This window comes from Propithecus coquereli, unplaced genomic scaffold (assembly GCF_000956105.1).
Source record: "Propithecus coquereli isolate 6110/MARCELLA unplaced genomic scaffold, Pcoq_1.0 Scaffold53, whole genome shotgun sequence".
Classification (NCBI taxonomy): Eukaryota; Metazoa; Chordata; class Mammalia; order Primates; family Indriidae; genus Propithecus; species Propithecus coquereli.
The window spans coordinates 1,690,768-1,712,040 of record NW_012151174.1 but is presented as its reverse complement, the minus strand read 5'-3'; the positions used below and the strand labels follow the sequence as shown (position 1 = coordinate 1,712,040).

General features: G+C 51.3%; 1 protein-coding gene across 1 annotated transcript; it reads left to right on the top strand.

Annotated features, from left to right (window-relative positions):
- The first annotated feature begins 4,736 nt into the window (after window positions 1-4,736).
- Window positions 4,737-18,870, top strand: LOC105820531 (iron/zinc purple acid phosphatase-like protein). Its single transcript, XM_012657024.1, has 12 exons — window positions 4,737-5,019; window positions 12,671-12,871; window positions 13,097-13,279; window positions 14,119-14,242; window positions 14,757-14,819; window positions 14,917-15,031; window positions 15,119-15,226; window positions 15,319-15,376; window positions 15,460-15,527; window positions 15,640-15,711; window positions 17,415-17,552; window positions 18,459-18,870. The coding sequence occupies exons 1-12, from the start codon at window positions 4,896-4,898 to the stop codon at window positions 18,522-18,524; spliced, it is 1,320 nt and encodes a 439-aa protein (XP_012512478.1). The 5' UTR covers window positions 4,737-4,895; the 3' UTR covers window positions 18,525-18,870.
- The last annotated feature ends 2,403 nt before the right edge of the window (window positions 18,871-21,273 follow it).

The following is a 21,273-nucleotide window of genomic DNA, read 5'->3' as shown; positions in this document are numbered from 1 at the left end:
GCAAAATGATAAAGCTCTTGGAAAATAACATAAGAGACTGTCAGCCTGTTTTGGAGGCACAGAAATATTTCTTAAACAAGATGTAAACATCACTATCCACAAAGGAAAAGGGTGATAAATTAGAGTACACTAGAGCTAAGACCTTTTGTTCATTAAAAAAAAAGGCATTAAGAGAGTCGAAGGGCAAGCCATCGAGTAGGAGATGTAAACACAGGACATACAACTGACCAATGGCGTGTATTCAGAACATACAGAGCAAATCCATTTTAAAATGGACAACCCAACAGGGAACTGGGCAAGACACCTAAACAGGCGCATCCCAAAAAAAGGATATCCAAAAGGCCAATATACAAATAAAAAGATGTTCCATTTTATTACTCATCAGGGAGATGCAAATTAAAACTGCAATGAGCGACCACAACACACCCATCAGAATGGCTAAAAATAGAACACCGGACAATGCCAAGTGTTGGCGAGGCTGTGGAGCAATGGAACGGCTCCAGCGTGGCTGGTGGGAGGAGAAGAAATTATTACAACCGCTTTGGGAAACTCTTCGGCTATATCTACGAAATATATATATATATATATATATATGCACACCCTATAACCCAGACGTTTTACTCCTGGGTTTATACCCAAGAGAAATGTGTACATATGTTCACTAGCTCATATATCGCTATAATCTTGTGGTGAGTAGAGCATCTACCCTGGGGCTAGATGGCTTCCATTTAAGTCTAGCCCCTGCATTGACTAGCTTAGGCAAGCAATTTAACCTCACTGTGCCTCAGTTTCCCCACCTGTGCAATGGGGATAATAATATACTATGTACTAGAATGTGGACAGCAGCACTAATTTGCAAGGGCCGATAAATAAATAAACAAATAAATAAACGAAAGGAGACAGCTCAAATTTCCATCGACAATTGGTAGATAAACCCATTGGGGTGTGTCCACGCAATGGAGTACTACTTGGCAACGCGAAGGAATGGATTGCATTTATAATTCATATGCCCAACCCAGATAAATTTCACAATCATGATGCGGGGTGAAAGAAGTCAGGCATGAGTTCATACTGTATATTTCTATTTATGTCACATGCAAAAATAGGCGCCACGAAATTATTGTGTATAGGAAGGCATGCTTAGGTGGTAAAACCAAAGGCAGGGAAAAGCCAGTAAAATGGGTGCCGCTCACCGGAAGGGAGAAAGCAATGCCTGAGTAGAGCCGGGAGGGGGCTCGGGAAAGCTGCTAAGATCTTCTTTCTTCACCTTGGCGGTGGTTACACAAGTGTGTTCGCTTTGTCATAGGCATTAAGTGCAACATTTATGCCTCATGTACTTTTCTGTATGTATGTCATTATTTCATAATTTGAAAATGTTTAAATCATTTTAAAGTGATTTTTCAAAGGAGGCTCATTATAGTCTTATCTTACAAACCAGGCAGACTGGATGTCTTGGGTAGAATAGTAATTAGAGGGATTTTGTGGGGCACTTGCTCTGTGCCAGGTGCTGTTCTAAGTGGTTTGTATCTACGTATTACCTTATTTATTCCTTGCAGCCACCCTATGAGGTGCTGTTCTAAGTGGTTTGTATCTACGTATTACCTTATTTAATCCTTGCAGCCACCCTATGAGGCAGCTACTATTATTATCCCCATTTCACAGGTGGGGAAACCAAGGCACAGTGAGGTTAAATCACTTGCCTATGCTAGTCAATGCAGGGGCTAGACTTAAACACAAGCCATCTAGCCCCAGGGTAGATGCTCTATTCACCACGAGATTATAGCGATACACAAGCTAGGGACCCTCATCAGGGGCCACCAGACGCCATCCCCGTGGGGCTTTAGAACCCAGGTTGACGGATGGAACTCAACGGGCTACATGAACTCAAATAGGAGGAAAAAAAATTACCTCTTTGCTTTTATTCCTTTTTAACTTAGCAGTTCTCAAAATTCAGTCTGGGGACACCTGTGGATCCCCAAGACCCTTTTCAGGGGGCTAAGGAGGTCAAAACTATTACCATAATAATATTAACATGCGTTCGTCCTTTCCACTCTGCAGAAACTACCTGACCTGCGATGACATCATTGCTCTCATGGCTAATAGAATGTATGCGTGTATCTTTATGTGTTTTAAAAACTTGTCAGTTTTTACTTTCTTACATGGTAAATGTTAATAGATTTAACCACATATACAAAAGCTTAATAATTTTTAAGACTGTAAAGTTTGAGAACTGCTGCCATGATTGAAATTTAGCACATCTCTCTGTCATGAGGAAGGCAATAGACCACAGGACTCTTGGCAGACCTGGGGCTTTGTCAGGAGAAGAAATCACAGATATTTCCAAATCCCGTGACAGTCATTGCAGGAATCTCAAACATCTTCTACACACTCATCGACACTTCGAAATAACCTTATTTTTTGCACCTGCCACTAGATCTTGAAGCTTAATGCATTAATAAAGAAGTACATATATTACTGCATCGTGTATTTGTTTTAAAAATATGTGTATATCTGTAATTCAATAGCATTGGTTTCCTTTGTAATTCTCTGTATTTATTTTATGCATTAAAAACAAGATCCTGGCCGGGTGCAGCGGCTCACGCCTGTAATCCTAGCACTCTGGGAGGCCGAGGCGGGTGGATTGCACAAGGTCAAGAGTTCGAGACCAGCCTGAGCAAAAGCGAGACCCCCGTCTCTACTAAAAAATAGAAAGAAATGATCTGGACAACTAAAAATATATATATACAGAAAAAATTAGCCAGGCACGGTGGCACATGCCTGTAGTCCCAGCTACTTGGGAGGCTGAGGCAGGAGGATCGCTTGAGCCCAGGAGTTTCAGGTTGCTGTGAGCTAGGCTGACACCATTGCACACTAGCCCGGCCAACAGAGCCAGACTGTGTCTCAAAAAAAAACCAAAAAACAAAAAACAAGATCCTGAGAAAGGCTTAAGAACCAGTGATTCCAGAAGACACCAGAAAAACTAAAAATAATTGCTGGCCAAAGGAGCAGTGGGCAAGGTACCCAAGTTTGGGTAAGACAGCTATATTTTGGGTTTTATTTTAAGCTGTAATGGAGACTCCGGAAGGTGGAAAAAATTCAAACAGAGCAAAAGGCTCATCTCGAATCCCTGGAACCTCCAGTGCAAATCTCTGAAATCGGTGTCCCCAACCTCCAGAAAGCCACATACTCTGCATTTACAAAACAAAATCATGGGGTCACTTTATCTTCAGACAGAAAGGGCCCTGAAAATCCGGACCTCCAGATCTTTGGGGCTGCTCCTTTTGTGGCAAGCTCCTCCCAGGGTTCCCAAAGCTCCCGAAGCTTTACAGGGGAGCTTCCCACTCACTCCCACCGGGACCGCAGGGCAGTTTCTGGGGTTCGCGCATTAGCAATAATACAAATAACCGCGGGTGCTTATCTAGTCCTTACTCTGGCCCAGACAATGTTCCCGGCATGAAATTTCATGCCTCAACTCGCTTAATCCTCACGACAGCCCGTGGGGTATGCGCCGGTGTCGCCTTCTTCCAGACGAGGTCCAGCCAGGTTGAGTAACCCACCTGCGGCGCACAGCTCAGGACGGCGCTGTTGCTGGAGGATTCTGCTCTTGCGCTTTCAAGATGCCCAGTCAGCCTGGAGAGGAAGGAAGCAGGAGCCTGAAGGAATTGCGAGGAAGATGATGCGGCGCGGAGGGAAAGGATGGGGATCCCCCGGGTGACCGCGCAGCCGGGTACCCGGGAATCGGGCAGGGCCAAGGGTGGGGGCTCGCAGGGGGACAGAGCGCAGCCGTACCTGTGCGGGTGGCCGGCTTGAAGGTGGCGGCGGCGGCGGCGTGCCGAGTCTTCCCGGGTCCCCCTTCCCGCGCCCCGCCCCGGGGGGGTGTGCGTGGGGTGCTTGAGACCGGCCGGACCTGTGGGACCCGGGGCCCCGGCTGTCTGGGGAGCCCGTCACCCCGAGGCGACCGGCTCTTCCGGGGCTGGAACAGGCTGTAGGCGGCGGGAGGCCTCGGCCCCGGCAAACTCATAAATACCAGGACATCGCTGGTGGCCAGAGACGCGGGTCCCGGCAGCCGGCGCCCCCGAGGGTGAGCCGGGGTACCCGAGGGCGCCCCCTGCCCCGGCTCCACGCACCCCGGCAGGTCCGGGGCGAGCGGGAGCCGGGGGAGCGGGCGCGGATGCGGGAGGCCCGGGGCGCTGGAGGCCGCGGGGTGTTGGGGTCGGGGTGGGCAGGAGGGACTCGGGGATCTGGGGCTGGAGCGGGAGGACGGGGTCGCTGCCACCAGAATGGGCTGCAGAGGATGGAGCCGAGAGCGGTGGGGTCCAGGCGGGCAGGGTGGAAGGCTGGAATCTGGGCAGGAAGGTGGAAGAAAAGGGGTCACTAAGAGCAAGATGGACTGCCGGGGGTGAGGTCACCAAAGGCAACTTCCAACCCTGAGCCTCCCACCCGCTCCCACGACTGCACCTCTGGCTTTGAGGGCGAGGCTGTGGTTAAAAGAGCAAGGCTCTGGAATCGGGCCCAGCGGGGTCCAGATCCTGGCTCCACGCATCCTAGCTGTGCGCCTGAATCACCCAGTTACTCAGTTTCCTCGTCTGTGATGGGGGATGACGGTCACGGTAGCCACCACCTCATAGCAATGCTGTGAGGCTCCTGCGAGTAAATCTGTGCCAAGGAGGCTCCCGGCGCTTTGCTGCTCCATAGTGATCGTTCTTTTTGTTCTCTGTCCCCAGTACCTGGATAACCACCCCTTCGAAGACCTCCCTGCCATCTTGCCTCCCACCCCGAGGCACTGCCTGATCTTCCTCCATCCTCCATCCTCCCAGCCCTTCCTGTGTGCCCGAGGAATCTCATCTACTCCGTCCCCGTCCGCTCCCCATCTCTGCCCCCACCGTCCCCCTACCATGCACTCCCTTCCATGCTGCCTGGGGTCCTGCTGCTGTCTGCTCCTACTGTTCTCCTCTGGAGTCCAGGGGGCCCCAGGGGCTCCCAGTGCTGCCCCAGAGCAAGTCCATCTGTCCTACCCAGGTAAGTGTCCGTGAGCCTCCCTACGTCTCTCCCAGAGAGGCCCAGTGGTGCCTCGATGGTTGCAGGCACCCAGACTACCTGGGTTAGAATTCCAGCTTTGCTACTTACCTGCTGTGTGGCCTTGGGCAAGTGACTTAACCTCTCTGGTCTCAGTATCTTCATCTGGACAATGCAGTAATATTAGCGAGACCTCCTGGCGAGCAGTAAATGAGTTGCTACCTGTGTAGAGGCAGAACTGAGCTTGGTGTGCGGTAGCTTTTTACTCAGGACTCCTTCGCACTGCTAAAAACCTCAAAGAGCTGTCGTTTATGTGAGTTGCATCTAGCAATAGTTACCATATTAGAAATTAAAACTGTCGTTTAAAAATATTTATTGTCATTTAAAATGAACAATAATAGCCTGGGTGCAGTGGCTCACGCCTGTAATCCCGGCACTTTGGAAGGCCTAGGCTGGAGGATCACCTGAGGCCAGGAGTTTGAGACCAGGTTGAGCCACATAGTAAGATGTCATCTCTACAAAAGGCTTTTTAAATAGTAAATAAAATTAACAGTAACAAATCCTTTCTGTATTAATGGAAGTGACTTTCTAATGAAAAATTACTATATTTTGCATAAAAAGAAATGTAGTGAGGAGGGTGGCATTGATTTACATCTTTTTAAATCTCTTTCGTGTCTGGCTTAATGGGGGACAACGGGATTGTCCTCAGATCTGTTTCTGCTTCAGTCTGTTGTGACATGTTGCTTTGGATGATGTAAGTGAAGGAAATCTGGTCTCAGACAGATACATGGTTGAAACAGGGAGGAAGGTTTTAATAGGAGTTTCAGATAATCGTGGCTATTCTTCTTTGATACTACACAAAAACTCAACGCACAGTTGTTTCTTTTTAAAAAAATTTTTGAGCTTTTTATTTTAAAATAATTTGACTTACAGATGAGTCCCAAACACAATACAGGGTTCCTGTATACCCTTCACCCAGCTACCCCTAATGGTAATCTCTCACATAACGGGGATACCACTGTCAAAGCTCAGAAATTAACACCGATGATCATGTTATAACTAGACTTCAGATTTCACCAACTTTTCCACTAACGTCTTTATTCCGATGCACAATTGCATGTTGCATTTAGTCTCATCTTTTGTATCTGGGACAGTTCCTCAGTGTTTCCTTATCTTTCCTTATTTTTCATGTCCTTGACACTTGTAAAGAAGATAGTTTCTTAAAGGTTGGTTGCAATGTGGAGACAGAAACCACATGAATGAAGGGACTCGGCATTGCTGGCCAAGTGACCTTGGACAGAGCACTTTGCCTGGAGGCCTCTATGAAATGGGACAGAAAAAGCCATCTCATGGTGCTCCTGTGACGATCCAGTGAGATCACAGCTGTCCTTTATTGGCCTACACAATCATGATAGCAGATATATTCTTAGTAAGCGCTTTAGACGGATGGCTAACTCATTTAACCTTCAATCAATCTTAAGCTGTAGATACTATTGTTACTCCCATTTGACAGAAGAGTAAAACCGAGGCTCACAGAGGTGAAGAATCTGTCCCCAGATCACATAGCCTGGAATCCGAATGCAGCAGGCTGGCTCAAGAGCCCACGACCTTTGCTTTAAAACTTTTAATTCTGCATTAATTTTACATCTAGCAGAAAAGTCCAAAAGTATCACAGAGTTCCTATCTCCCCCTCGTTCAATTTCGCCTGATGTTAACATCTTATGTAACTGTCGCGCAACGATTAAAACCAGGAAATCAAGACTGATGCAATACTGTTAACTAAACTGCAGACCTTGTTTGAAATTTCACCTGTTTTCCACAAACATCCGGTTTCTGTTCCAGGAGCCGATCCAGGGTCTCACACTGATTTAGTTGTTGTATCAGGTTCTCTGTCTTTGCTTGTCTTTCACGATCTTGGTGTTTTTGAGTACTGATCTGTTACTTTGTTGGATATCATTTTGGATTTGTCTGATGTCTTCTCTTGATTGGAACTAAGTTATGTATTTTTGGCAAGACGATCACAGGTGGGATGTCGTGTCCTTCTCAGTGGAACACGATGTCGACATGACTTAGTGCTGTCACTGACGTTGGCCTTGATTGTTTGGATTAGGAGATGCCTGCTGGGTTTCTCCACCATAAAGTAATAATTCTTTCCTTTGTTGTTGATAAATACCTTGGGGAAGGTTGCTCAAGACTATGCAAATCCTGTTTCTTCTGAATGTTTGCGCACTAATTTTACCATCCACCGGTGCATCTTTGTTTTTTTTTTTTTAGTTTCATTTGAGTTTAATAAGGAAGTACTATTCACTTACAGACCAAGTTTAGGTTTATCCAGAAGTAGAAAGTAAAAAGTAACTAGGAATTTGGGTGTAAGGAGTCATAAAATTCTGTTTTAATTTCTCACTTTACCATTCACCTACCTCAAGTTTAGCAACTGGTGTTTCCTTAGACCCAGCCTGCCCTGGGCTGCTTAAGTCCCAGGGAGGGCAGGGATGGGAACGAGAAGCCCGGAGCTGCTGGTCTCCAGCCTGGGGCTGGCAATGGCCGCTGCTTTGCCCATTAGCCTGTACCTGTGGGTGCCGCCTGTGCACTCCTGCGCCACCACTGCGTCCTCCATCCCAGCCCAACCTGGCACACAGCTGCCTGCCTGCAGAAAGGGTGGGCACTTGCAGGAGGTGGCCTGGCTGGACAGGGGACTTCGGGTGAGGTCAGAGGAAGGGCCTGGCTGGAGACTGAGGCAGGCTGGCCACTTCCCCTGGAGGCTATCTTGCCCTCCACTGCCTGGCACAGAGGGCCAGGGCAGAGCACAGTCTGGGGGCTGAGGCTGAAGGAGTGCCGTGGTGTGGGCATGGCCTGCGTGTTCCTTTACGTCTTCCTACAGCACAGTGAGTGAGGCAGAGCGGGTCTCGCATTGTCCCCAGGAGGCAGGCAGTGAAACACTCCGCTCCCCTCCAGCTGCCCTGTCAGCCATTGGGGTGGTTAGATCAAGAGCAGCTGCCTTGGGTCCCCAGTGGTGGTGGGGAGGCGTGGAGGTGGGACCCTGCAAGGAGCCGCTGTGTCATCCTGGTGGCAATGGATTAGATGGTGACAAGCGGACAGACTGGGAGGTGGAGCCAACAGGACCTTTGGGGCTGGCTGTGTGGGGTGATGACCCAGGGCTTTGGCCTGAGCCACTGGGTGGTGGATGGTGGGATGCCTACGGAGCTGGGAAGACAAGGTCAGTCTAAGGCCAGCTTAGCTGGGATTTGCTGAGTGGCAGCGGCTAGGGTGCAGGTGGGAGCCTGGAGTATAGAGAGTATTTTAGGAGTATAGAGAGTATCTTGGGAGTATAGAGAGTATCTTGGGAGTATAGAGAGTGCCATTTTGGGAGTATAGGGAGTATCTTGAGCCGTAGAACGTGGTGAAGTGACCCAGGGAGCATGTTGGTGAAGGGCTCACGGAAACCGGGGGAGAGGGGACAGGAAAGGGGCGCTAACGTTGGGGTGTGGGAAGTAGGGAAGTGGCTGCTCCTCTTGGTGAATCGGGGCTTGTCCTTGGTCCTGGGGGCGTGACTGCAGGCAGCCCCCAGCCCCAGCCCTGGAGAGGGGCTGGTTGAGGAGGTCATTGGGAGATCCGGATGCGTGGGTGTCTCTTGCGGGGAGTGGGGGGCGGGGTCTTCGAGGCCACCGACAGGCCCTTTCACATGCGTCCCGCAGGCATGGCAGTAGAGGCAGGGGGCTGCGAGGTGGCCCGTCTGAGTGCGCCTGGATTCGGCCTCGTAGCCTAATGGTCCTGCTGGAGTTAGCGGGGTCGCGTGCCCCAGAAAAACAGCCTGGAAAGGAGAGGCACCAGTGCATCTTATCTGCTACAATTATTAGTGAGGTGTTGGCCTAATTGTGATTTGCTAATTCCCTCTTTCCGTGTCATTGAAAGTTTACTGTAAGAAGAGCAGTCCCTCTCTGTTCCACTATTTAGTTATTCAATTATTTACTTATATCATGGACTCATGGATATTTATTTTATTCCATGGGTGAAAAATCTAAATCTATTTTTTTTTTTAGACGCTACAAGCTCACACTGCAGAAAATCTAATTCTATCATTATTTATTCCACTACTCAGATTGTCCCAGATTTGGTCTCAGGAATTCCTTCCGTTTGGGGTCTCTGTTCTTTCAACAAGTCCCCATCATTTTTGAGCCCTTCTTCACTTTATGACACCACAAATTCTTCCATGCACATCTTATATAGTTCTGGTCTCATCCCTGGAATCAACAGTTTCTCCAGCCCAGCACCGTGGCTCACGCCTGTAATCCTAGCACTCTGGGAGGCTGAGGCGGGCGGATTGTTTGAGCTCAGGAGTTCGAGACCAGCCTGAGCAAGATCGAGACCCCGTCTCTACTAAAAATAGAAAGAAATTAATTAGACAACTAAAAATACATAGAAAAAATTAGCCGGGCATGGTGGCGCATGCCTGTAGTCCCAGCTATTCAGAAGGCTGAGGCAGGAGGATTTCTTGAGCCCAGGAGTTTGAGGTTGCTGTGAGCTAGGCTGACGCCATGGCACTCACTCTAGCTTGAGCAACAAAGTGAGACTCTGTCTCAAAAAAAAATAAAATAAAATAATAAACAGTTTCTCCAAGGGGTCCTAGTTCCTTTCATTAGAGAATAGGTATTTAGAAGCTAAGATCTGAGTGCGAGGTGTGCTCATGTTACTGGAGAGGTGCTCATGCTGGGAGCTTCTAGGCTCAACAGACAGAGCAAGACAACACGTGCACGTGTGCTAACGTGCATGTTCGCAACCCACGTTTCTGTATCCATCTCTCTGTGTACATGTTAAATACCATGAGATCATACTGATACCTCTAATTTCAGCCCAACACCAAGGGTTTATTTTAGCCTCATCTTTCCTTATTTGCAACTTCTTTCTCTAACACTGAGAAACCTGACTTTCGCTGTCTATGATATTCTTACTTATTTGCTCAATCCTGGCATATGCAAAAAGCAGTTTCAGAACTGTCTGCCCATATTCCAGGAGAAGCGCTTACTGACTGCATGACAGTATTTATGCACAGTCCTTTTTGGCTTTAGCCTTAAAATACCCAGTTAGGACACTGTTTCCCATAGTTATTTTTCTTCCCCCAACCCTTTCAGTATGGTTATGTAACTCATTTATTTTTTTTGAGACAGAGTCTCGCTCTGTTGCCCGGGCTAGAATGCCGTGGCGTCAGCTTAGCTCACAGCAACCTCAAACTCCTGGGCTCAAGCAATCCTCCTGCCTCAGCCTCCCGAGTAGCTGGGACTACAGGCATGCGCCACCATGCCCGGCTAATTTTTTCTATTTTTAGTAGAGACGGGGTCTCGCTCTTGCTCAGGCTGGTCTCAAACTCCTGACCTTGAGCGATCCACCCGCCTTGGCCTCCCAGAGTGCTAGGATTACAGGCGTGAGCCACCGTGCCCGGCCTGTAATTCATTTTTTAACATCGTTAGGTCCATGTATTAGTGTTTATCTTCCATATTGGGCTCCCCCCACATCCTGGTGGTTTTATTTGTTTATATTTTGGATGTGTGAAGAACACATGAAACATGACTATTGTTCCAGGTATCAGAATGATCACATTCACTGCCATGTGAGTTGTATTTAACTCACACTAGTTTCGAGCCCCGGGCCTCGTGAAGCATATGTAACTCACACGTCCCTTCACCTTGGGTAACTATTTTTCAAGTTGCATACAACTCACGCACAGAAAGCAATAAAAAATGACACATTTTTCCTTAAATTAGAAAGGATCATTTTGTTTTTGAAGTTTTAATTCTATTTTCGTAATAAAACACCATGACCCCAAAGAAAAAAAAAATTTTTTTCCAGTGTGGTCGTCAATGTGTTATAAAAAAGATTGATTCAGAGAAGTGTCTCTCCTTCCTCATCCCTGCTACTCTGTTCCCATTCCCCCCTTTGTCCGCCTCATTTCCCACCCACCCCCTGTAAGTAATCCATAATCCATGTTTTTAGTTCCTGGTGTATTCTTCCCGTATTTCTTTTTTTGTTTGTTTGTTTGAGACAAAGTCTTGCTCTGTTGCCTGGGCTAGAGTGCCGTGGCGTCAGCCTCGCTCACAGCAACCTCTAAGTCCTGGGCTCAAGCGATCCTCCTGCCTCAGCCTCCTGAGTAGCTGGGATTACAGGCACGCGCCACCATGCCCAGCTAATTTCTTCTATATATTTTTAGTTGTCCAGCTAATTTCTATTTTTTTAGTAGAGACAGAGTCTTGCTCTTGCTCAGGCTGGTCTTGAACTCCTGACCTCGAGTGATCCTCCTGCCTCGGCCTCCCAGAGTGCTTGGATGACAGGCGTGAGCCACCGCGCCCGGCCGCGTATTTCTTTTGTACAAGTGAGCAGATACCGTCATATTTTCTTATATCCCCTTATATTAAGGGTATCTGACTATACTCTTGTGCATTTTGCTTTTTTTGGTTTAACAATATGTCCTGGAAATCATTTCATAACTGTTCTTAGAGCTTGTTCTTTTGTACACCACTGTGTGGATCTCATTCAGTCACTCTCCTAAATCTGGACATTTTGGTTGTTTCCCGTGTTTTGCAATTATAACAAGTGCTGCCATAAATATCCCTGTGCACATGAATTGCTGGAGGAAGAACCCATGCTCTTAACATTATGCTTTACCACATGGTATTTTTAAAACCTTGATTTGGTTGCTAGCATTTCAGAATTTGAAGCTATCACTTAAAAATCTGGACCCAGTACTTTGGGAGGCTGAGGCAGGAGGATCACCTGAAGCCAGGAGTTCGAGACCAGCCTGGGTAACAAAGGGAGACCGTGTCTCTACGAAAAATAAAAAATAGTCAGTTGACATGGTGGCACACACCTGTAGTCCCAGCTACTCAGGAGGCTGAGACGGGAGGAGCACTTGAGCACAGGATTTCGAGGTTGCAGTGAGCTATGATCAAGCCACCGTATTCCGGCCTGGGTGACAGAGAGAGAACCTATCCCTTAAAAAAGAAAAAAAATCTGGATTTGCATATCTATCTATGTATGCTCCTGGGTTATAAAAGCCACTGTGTAAAGATTTACTCTAGAAGTTGATAGATTTGGTGGCACTGGGCCTGCTTCCTGTTTGACGGCTATCACCAGCACTGAGTGACAGCTGTCCCTTTTAGACAGGGTGGAGTCTGCAGTTTGCCACATGCTCTGCAACTCCCTGCTGTCTTGCAGCTGGCCCTTGTCCCCCTTTATACGACCTAGCTGGCCCCCAGACATCTGCGTGGGCAACCCTTCAATGGCATCAGGTGTGTGCAATGTTTGGCGCGAGGCCTGCGCACAGTAAACAATGGCATTAATAATAATATTCATTCCCCCGTACAACTCTGACTGTTGTAGGCACTGTTTCAAGTGCTTTACTTATATTTATTCATCTAAGCCTCATAACAATCTTAAAGAGTAGATACTATTACTATTCCATTTTATAGACAGGAAAACTGAGGCTCAAAGAGCTCAAGGACAGCACAGCGTGGAAATGGCAGAGCTAGCATTGAACTTGGGCAGCTCCAGAACCGATGTCCTTAACTATGAAATGTCCCAGAGCTGTTGCAGTCAGTGGCCCTCCCTGCCCTGCCCTGCCCAGGCCTCCCTGCCCAGGCCCTCCCTGTTCCTTTCTCCCCAGGGGAGCCAGGCTCCATGACTGTGACCTGGACCACATGGGTCCCAGCCCGCTCTGAAGTGCAGTTTGGGTTGCAGCTATTGGGGCCCCTGCCCCTCCGGGCCCAGGGCGCCTTCAGCACCTTTGTGGACGGGGGCATTCTCCGGAGGAAGCTCTACATGCACCGAGTCACGCTGCGGGGGCTGCTGCCCGGGGCTGAGTATGGTGAGAAGGGTCCCGGGCTAGGGTGTTGGCGGGGACCAGGAGCGGGACGGGACACTGCTTACCTGCAAGCCTATTGTAGTCCATGCTCCCCCCGTGACAGTGGGCGGTGCTGGGGAAGGTGGACAGGGGGGCGTGGCTCAGCCGTCCACCACTCCAAGAGGACAGGGGTTGGGGGAGAGGTCTGGGGGCGCCCCAGCTGACCGTGACCTTCTCCTGTCCTCTCAGTTTACCGCTGTGGCAGTGCCCAGGGCTGGAGCCGTCGTTTCCGCTTCAGGGCCCTGAAGAATGGGGTGCACTGGAGCCCCCGCCTGGCTGTGTTTGGGGACCTGGGGGCTGACAACCCGAAGGCCCTGCCCCGGCTGCGCAGGGACACCCAGCAGGGCATGTACGACGCTGTTCTCCATGTGGGTGAGGCATCAGCAAGGGTGTGCCTGGAGGTGGGGGAAGCGGGGGTGGGGGGCAGCGCCAGGACAGCGGAGGGGACAGGGCCGGGGCCAGTGTCGCTCTGCAGGCCACGGAGATGGTGTCTTTGGCTCACCTGCTGCCCAGGCTAAAGTTCCAACTCTGCACTTACTGCCGTGAGCTTTGCTTTTCCCCAGTGGATTATTATCATCAGGGGTAAAGCGAGTTCCCAGGTCCCAGGATTGTCATGGCGACTGCTTAAGTTCACACGGCCTGGCAGGGCGTGAGTGCACACAAGCGTGTGCTATTGTCGTTACTGCTGCTGCTGCTGCTGTTATTTGAGGGGACGGTATGACACGGGAGCTGGGGACCGGGGCCTGCGTGGTTCAAGGGCAGACTCTGTAGCAGGCTCCGGGTTTTATTCCTGGATCTTCACTGACGGGCTCTGTGACCTGGAGCCTCAGTTTCCCCATCTGAAATGGGGATAATCCCCGCAGAGGGCGTTTTGAACACTTGGGTGATCATGTATGTAAAGCCTTTGGAACTGCGCCTGGTACAAAATCAGTCCCAGACTCTTTCAGTTTTAATGTCGTTGTTCCGGGAGGGGACAAGGGGGCAGACAGAGATGGGGGCCGGTGTGCTCAGAGCACAAGAGACAATATGGTCCTGAGGGGGACCAGAGGTGTCCCAAGCACATGTGGGTGGGTGTGAGGCCGGGGTTGGGGAGTTTGGGGGAGCCCCAAGGTCAGGGGTGGCACAGCCCACACCTGAGCGACCAGATCTCTCACTTCCGCAAAAGCAGAGCCAGGTTTGGGTCCTCACTGTCCTCTGCCTCCCGTCCCCAGGAGACTTTGCCTACGACATGGATCAGGACAACGCCCGTGTCGGGGACAGGTTCATGCGGCTCATCGAGCCGGTGGCTGCCAGCCTGCCATACATGACGTGCCCCGGGAATCACGAGGAACGCTAGTGAGGACAAGGGCTGCGGGGGAGGGGACACGGCCGGATCAGTGAAAATGGTTGTGTCTGTCCTTGGTGTCTCCCCTTAGTCCCTCATACTGTGGAGTCTCTCTTTTTTATTTTTTTGGAGACAGAGTCTCACTCTGTTTCTCCGGCTAGAGTGCCGTGGTGTGAGCCTGGCTCACAGCAACCTCAAACTCCTGGGCTCAAGCGATCCTCCTGCCTCAGCCTCCTGAGTAGCTGGGACTACAGGCGAATGCCACCACATCCAGCTAATTTTTCTCTTTTTAGTAGAGACGGGGTCTGGCTCTTGCTCAGGCTGGTCTCGAACTCCTGAGCTCAAGGAATCCTCCTGCCTCAGCCTCCCAGAGTGCTAGGATTGCAGGCGTGAGCCACCGCGCCTGGGCCTGCAGCCTCTCTTTGCATATCAGGAGATGGGGCAGGGTCTGGGGGCCGGCCTGGGCCTGACAGTGGCCTGGGGCAGCCAGCCCCTCACCCTCTCCCTTTTACTTCCTTTTTCCAGCAACTTCTCTAACTACAAGGCTCGCTTCAGCATGCCGGGGGACAACGAAGGCCTGTGGTACAGGTACTCTGGGGGGGCTGGGGGACTGGCCTGTCTTCCCCGAAAGATGGGAGATGCACAGGAGACCCCGTCTCCGACCCCTGCCCTTTGACCCCTCCAGCTGGGATCTGGGTCCAGCCCACATCGTCTCCTTCTCCACGGAGGTGTATTTCTTTCTCCATTACGGCCGCCACCTAGTAGAGAGGCAGTTTCGCTGGCTGGAGAGTGACCTCCAGGTAACCTGGGTGGGGGTCCCCTTCCGTCCCTCCGCTCTCCCTCTCCCCACCCCTGCCCTTCACCTGACCTGGGCCCTTCTTCTCTAGAAAGCCAATAAGAACCGGATAGCTCGGCCCTGGATCATCACCATGGGCCACCGGCCCATGTACTGCTCCAATGCCGATGTGGACGACTGCAGGTGGCACGAGAGCAGGGTGAGGACTCCCCTTCTCGGTGGCAGGGTGGAGGCGGTGAGAGCCACGTGGGGCTTCGGCCTGAGTCTCACCTGCTCGTTCACCCTGCTCAGGTCCGCAAAGGCCTGCGAGGCAAGCTGTACGGGTTGGAGGATCTTTTCTACAAATACGGTGAGTGACCCCTGGGCCACCCCAGCCCCATGCCCTGTCCCCTTCCCGAGCCAGGGCCCTGACCACCCCCTGCTCTGTCTCAGGAGTGGACCTGCAGCTGTGGGCGCACGAGCACTCGTACGAACGCCTGTGGCCAATTTACAACTACCAGGTGAGGCACGTGGCGGGCTAAGCACCCAGGCGGCTGGTGCCAAGGTGGTCAGACGCCCTGGGCATGGCCTGGTGTGACCCCCCACACACACATACTTGTTCCCTTTCTCCAGGTGTTTAACGGCAGCCTGGAGATGCCCTACACCAACCCCCGAGGTCCTGTCCATATCATCACGGGATCCGCGGTGAGCAGCCGGGAGGGTGCCTTGGTGTCTCCCCTCTTGTCATTCATCGACGGCTGACCTCGTTCCAGCCCGGGTGCCCTGCGCCTCATACCCTTGATGTCACTTAACCTGCACCCCTAAGGTTAGGTACTCCTAGCAGCGTGCCCCTTGTACAGATGCAGAAACGGAGGTTCAGGAAAAACACTCGCTCAACGTCACGGGTCGCGTAAGTGGCAGGCGTTGGGTTTCCTCCACGGTGAAGTTACTCTAGTTCATTTTAATTCACAACTGTCTCGGGGGAGATACTTGCAGATCACGCAAATGTCTCATTTCTCCTCAAACTTTCACCCCCTAATTGCAGCGCCTGCAGCAGTTATTATTACTGCCGTGTTCCATGGGGACTTCCTATTCCCCTCATTCTTCCAAGATTTATTCATTGCAATCCTCCCGTAAGGGGGCGGTGTGCCTTCCGCCCCATTTGTTTAGTTGGTGAACTATTTATTTATGGCGGTGTGGACTCCTGGATAATCTATTCTATTCTGCGGGTTATAAACCAACGCTAGTGTTATTTACTCGGATGCTCAAATCGCAGCAGCTCTGGCTGGCAGGAGCTCTCTCAGGTGGGCTCTCCGTCCCTTTCCACATGTCCCTGTCATTTTGGGAGCCCTTCCCTGGTTTCCCTGCCTGGCCTTGGTATCGGCCCCCTCTTCAAGGAGAGAAGGCTTAGTTTTTTAAGCTGATCCTTATAAATGATTAACATAAGAGCCACTTGTGATAGAAATTCAAATAGTGCAGAGGTCAGGAGGTAAACGGCAGCCACCCACGCCACCTCTCGCCCAGCTCTCGGTTGTTACGGGTCTAGGGTGGCATTCTGCAGTGTCCTCTGCGTGTACAGATGAGTGACTGTCTAGACAGAGATGGGTAACTGTAGCACCCACTTTTAAAAAGCAGCATGAGACCGGGCTCACACACCCCTGTAATCCTAGCACCCTGGGAGGCTGAGGCGGGAGGATCGCTTGAGGTCAGGAGTTCCAGACCAGCCTGGGCAACATATTGAGACCCCATCTCTACAAAAAAAAGAGAAAAACTAGCCAGGTGTAGTAGCACATGCCTGTGGTCTCAGCTACTCGGGAGGCCCAGGCGGGAGGATCGCTTGAGCCCAGGAATTGGAGGTTGCAGTGAACTATGATGACACCACTGCACTCTACAGCCCAGGCAACAGACTGAGATCTTTTCTTAAAAAAAAAACCTCTGAAAACCCAAATGAATAAAAAGCTTTCTCAGAGGGTCTACTATACAGGTCTACTTTTTCGGAGGGTCTACTATACAGCCAGAATTAAGACCCAGTGTTTTCTTTTATTCTTCAGGCTGCTTTTTCCCCTTCACAAATACCTCTTGGCCACCTTTCCGTATCTCCTTGCTTTGCTATGGCTACGCGATCATTTATTTAACTGGCTCCCCTGCTGGGCATTTGGGCGGCTTCCAGTTCAGTTTATAGAAAATGCTGTAATGGGCAGTCTTGCTCAGCCAGGTACTTTTCTAGAAGTCAAAGACCTGGGGCAAGGGAAGCCAGGCTGGGTCAAAACACTCAATTGTGAACATTATTGTGGCCGAGTCTTAGCTGACTTTGTCTTCCTTGGGGGCGGCAGGATCCTGGTCATTTCTGTTCCCTGGGGGTCCTCCACCTGTCTCGGCCCCCGGGCCTGACCTGTTGTGCCCCGCAGGGCTGTGAGGAGCGGCTCACCCCATTCTCCATCTTCCCGAGGCCCTGGAGCGCCCTGCGCGTGAAGGAGTATGGGTACACGCGGCTGCACATCCTGAACGGGACGCACCTCCACATCCAGCAGGTGTCCGATGACCAGGTCCGTGAGGTGCAGGCCCAAGTCACCTGCACCAGTGAGCCACCAGGCCCAGTGTGTCTGGGAGCTGAATGGTTAAGAAGTTGGACTCTAGAGCTAGAAATCCGGGGTTCAAATCCTGCCTCTGCTACTTACCAGCTAGATAACCTCAAGCAACTTATCTACCTTCTTTGAGCCTCAGTTTTTCCATCTGTGAAAAGGGGATGATAACAGTTTCTACCTCACAGGATTATATGGGGGTCGAATGACTTATTATATATAAAGTGCTTAGAATAGTGTCTGGGACTTGGTAAGTTCAACAATCCCATAGGGGTGGATTTTCTTTCCATTTTACAGATGAGGAAACTGAGGCTCAGAGGGGAAGTAATTTTCCCAGAGTCACACAGCTGGAGGATGGCTGAGCTGGGGTCTGATAGCCACCATTTATCGAGTGGCATGTGCACCAGGCACAGGTGTCTATTTGCATTGTCTCATTCGGTTGGCACAATCACCCTGTGTGGGCTGTTCTATTTCTCTCGCCATTGCATGGAACGTGGAGGTTAAGCTCAGAGTCCTATCGTGAGCTTAAGGCCGCTCAGAGAGAGATGCACTGGAATATAAACCAAGGTTTGCCTACACGGTGGTTTGTGCTCTAATAATCACGGCCTGCACTTACGCAGGCCTTGCCGTGTGCCGGGCTCTGTTGTAAGCCTTTACAAATATTATCTCATCTAATTCCCACAACATCGATGATGTGGGTACTGTGACTATCATCCTCGCTTTTTAGACGAGGAAAACTGAGGCTCAAAGAAGTCTAGCAACTTGCCCAAGGTTGGACGGCCGATCAAAGGCAGAGATGGGATTTGAACCCAGGCCATCAGAGTTCAGGTTTTCTGTTCTCACCGCCTTCCCTGCTTTTGTGCCTCACAGGATGGGAAGATTGTGGATGACGTCTGGGTGGTGAGACCCCTGCTTGGCCGGAGGATGTACCTCTAGAGCTTGGGGGCAGCTGTCATCAGGAATCTGGTGACCAGTCACTGCCCAGGCCTGGATGGGGAGTCGAGGCGGGCCCCGAATCTCCTGCCTTCTGGAGGCCCCATGTGGGGTGGATGCAGCTTTGATGGAGCCGGGGGAGCTCTCCCTCCTGGAGAGGTGGGAGTCCCGGCTGGCTGTGGAGGGAGGGCAGGTGTGCAGGCACAAAGCGACGCAGGGCGGGTCCCCGGCAGCACAGCCCCGCCTTCCTGCATGGCACTGACCAGGTGGGGTGCCCACGGGGCCTCAGGAATAAAGAGGATTGCAGCCGTGCCTCCGTGGACTCTGCGCTTCTGCCAGGATGCCCCTGGGCCGCCGCCTCACCTGCCCACGTGGCCCGGGCATCGCCAGCCTCAAGAGTCAGCAAGGTGGACACGACCAGCATGACGCCACTCACCAGCAGGTGGCGCCGGGGCCTTTTCTGCTGATCCTGGTCCTCAGAGTCAGTCTGAAGCCTGGCTCTCTGTCCTCCAAGGAGTACTACCCAGTGTCCCTTTGGGCCTCAGTTTCCCAGCCTGGCACTGTCTTACCCGGGAAGACGGGAAGTGTTAACACTCCTGCCTCTCAGCCGGGGCAGCTGACAAGCCGTGCGAGCTCACAGCCATACCTGTTTCTTCCCTCTTTCCTCCCCTTCCTCCTTTCTCTCTTTCCCTTCTTCCTTTTATTTATTGAATCATTATTTATTGAGTGTCTTCCATGTGCCAGGCCCTGTTCTCCGTACCAGGGGGACAGCCATGGACAAGACAGGGACCTCTGCCCTCACGGAGCTGACATTCTGACCAGGGAGTCAGACAGTAAACATGACAAATAAGTAGGTTAAATACCTGTCTGCTCAGGGCGACCTCACTGAGAGGGTGACGTTTGATCTCAGGAGGTGAGGAAGGAGCCAGTGGGCAGACGTCTGGGGGAAGAGCATTGCAGGCAGAGAAACAGCCAATGCAAAGGCCCGGGGACAGGAGCGCGCCTGCCCCGTTGGAGTCTCCACGAGGAGGCCGGTGTGGCTGGAGCAGAGAGAGTGAGAGGAGATTGAGGTCGAGGACAGGGAGGTGACAGGGACAGATTGTGTGAGGCCTTGTGGGCCACAGTGGGGACTCCGGATGGAGCCAGGGAGGGCTCTGTGCAGGTGAAGGATGTGATCTGACCCAAGGGGTCTGACGCGGAGGCTGGGGGCTGCCCCTAGGGAAGCCCGTGGGTCCCCAGCCCTGTGGGATGAGCTCGCGTTTATTCATTGTGCTGCAGTTTCAGCTGCTGCACACCGGTGTCCTTGGGGCTTCTGGAACACTCTGAGCTCTGTCTCACTGTAGGGCCTGCCCACGGGCCGTTTGCGCTCCCGAGTGCTGCCTCCCCAGCTCCTCCTCGACCTCAGGTCTCAGCCCGTGTCCCCTCCTCAGGGCCCTTCCCCGATGACCCAGCTAAAACAGCCTCAGTTGCCCCCTGTCCCATCCCTGTTTTACTTGTTTCTTTATTTCTTTTCTTTCTTTTTTGAAAGGGAGGAGTAAGGTTCAATTTCCTTTTTTTTTTTTTGAGACAGAGTCTCACTCTGTTGCCCTGGGGAGAGTACAGTGGTGTCATCGTAGCTCACAGCAACCTCAAACTCCTGGGCTCCAGTGATTCTCCTGCCTCAGCCTCCCGAGTAGCTGGGACTATAGGCACGCGCCTATGCACCTGGCTAATTTTTCTATTTTTAGTAGAGACGGCTAATTTTTCTATTTTTTGCTCAGGCTGGTCTCAAACTCCTGAGCTCAAGTGATCCTCCTCCCTCGGCCTCCCAGGGTGCTAGGATTATAGGTGTGGGCCATTTTGTCCACCCATGAGTCTGTCACCTCTACCAAACCCTCCCAGGCTGGACTGTTGCTGTCTGGATGTGGGTCTCTCTGACTCCCCCACTGGACTCTTCAACCTCAGGAGAGTGGGACCCAGGGCCACACCCCAGTTTTGCCCAGCACAAGATAGATGTTTAATAAATATTTGTCATCTTAGGCTGCCACAGGCCAGGATCCAGCCAGGTAATGCCGGGGACAATGATGAATCAGCCCCAGTCGTGCCCTGTCACAGGCAGGCGGGGAAACGTGGTTACCCAACACAGGTGACCAGCGACGAGGGAATGCCACGGAGGGCTGGAACAAGACCGTGAGCTCACAAGCTGGAGAGTCATTGCGTGTTGCACCCCAGGACTGAGCTGGTGCACAATGTGGGCCCGGCACGTTCTGTCCTGGGCTGGGCGGGGCTGTGGGGAGGTGGGGTTCATGGAGTGCAGAGGCCTGGCACTGGAGCCAGACAAACTGGGTTCAAATCTCAGCTCTCCCACTTCCTGTGTGACCACGGCCCAGTCGCCAGCCCTCTCTGAACCTGTTTGTCCATCTGTAACATAAGGATGGTGGTACTTTGTGCAGTCGTCATGGGAATAAATGAGATTGAAAGCCTTGATCTTGTCCTTGACTCCTCTTTTTCTCACGCCCCACATCCAATTAGCTAGGAAATTCCGTTAGCCTTTAAAATCTTTCTAGAATCTCCACTGCTGTCATCTCCAAGTCCCACCCTGCTTCCGCTGCGCTCATTTCCCACTGACTCCCTGGGCTCCCTGCTCCCTCCCTAACCCTGGAGAGCTTTGCTGCCTCTTTTCAGAAAATTTTTTAAATAATAATATTTTTATTTTATTTCAGGTGAAAAAGAAACACACGGCCAGGCGTGGTGGCTCATGCCTATAATCCTA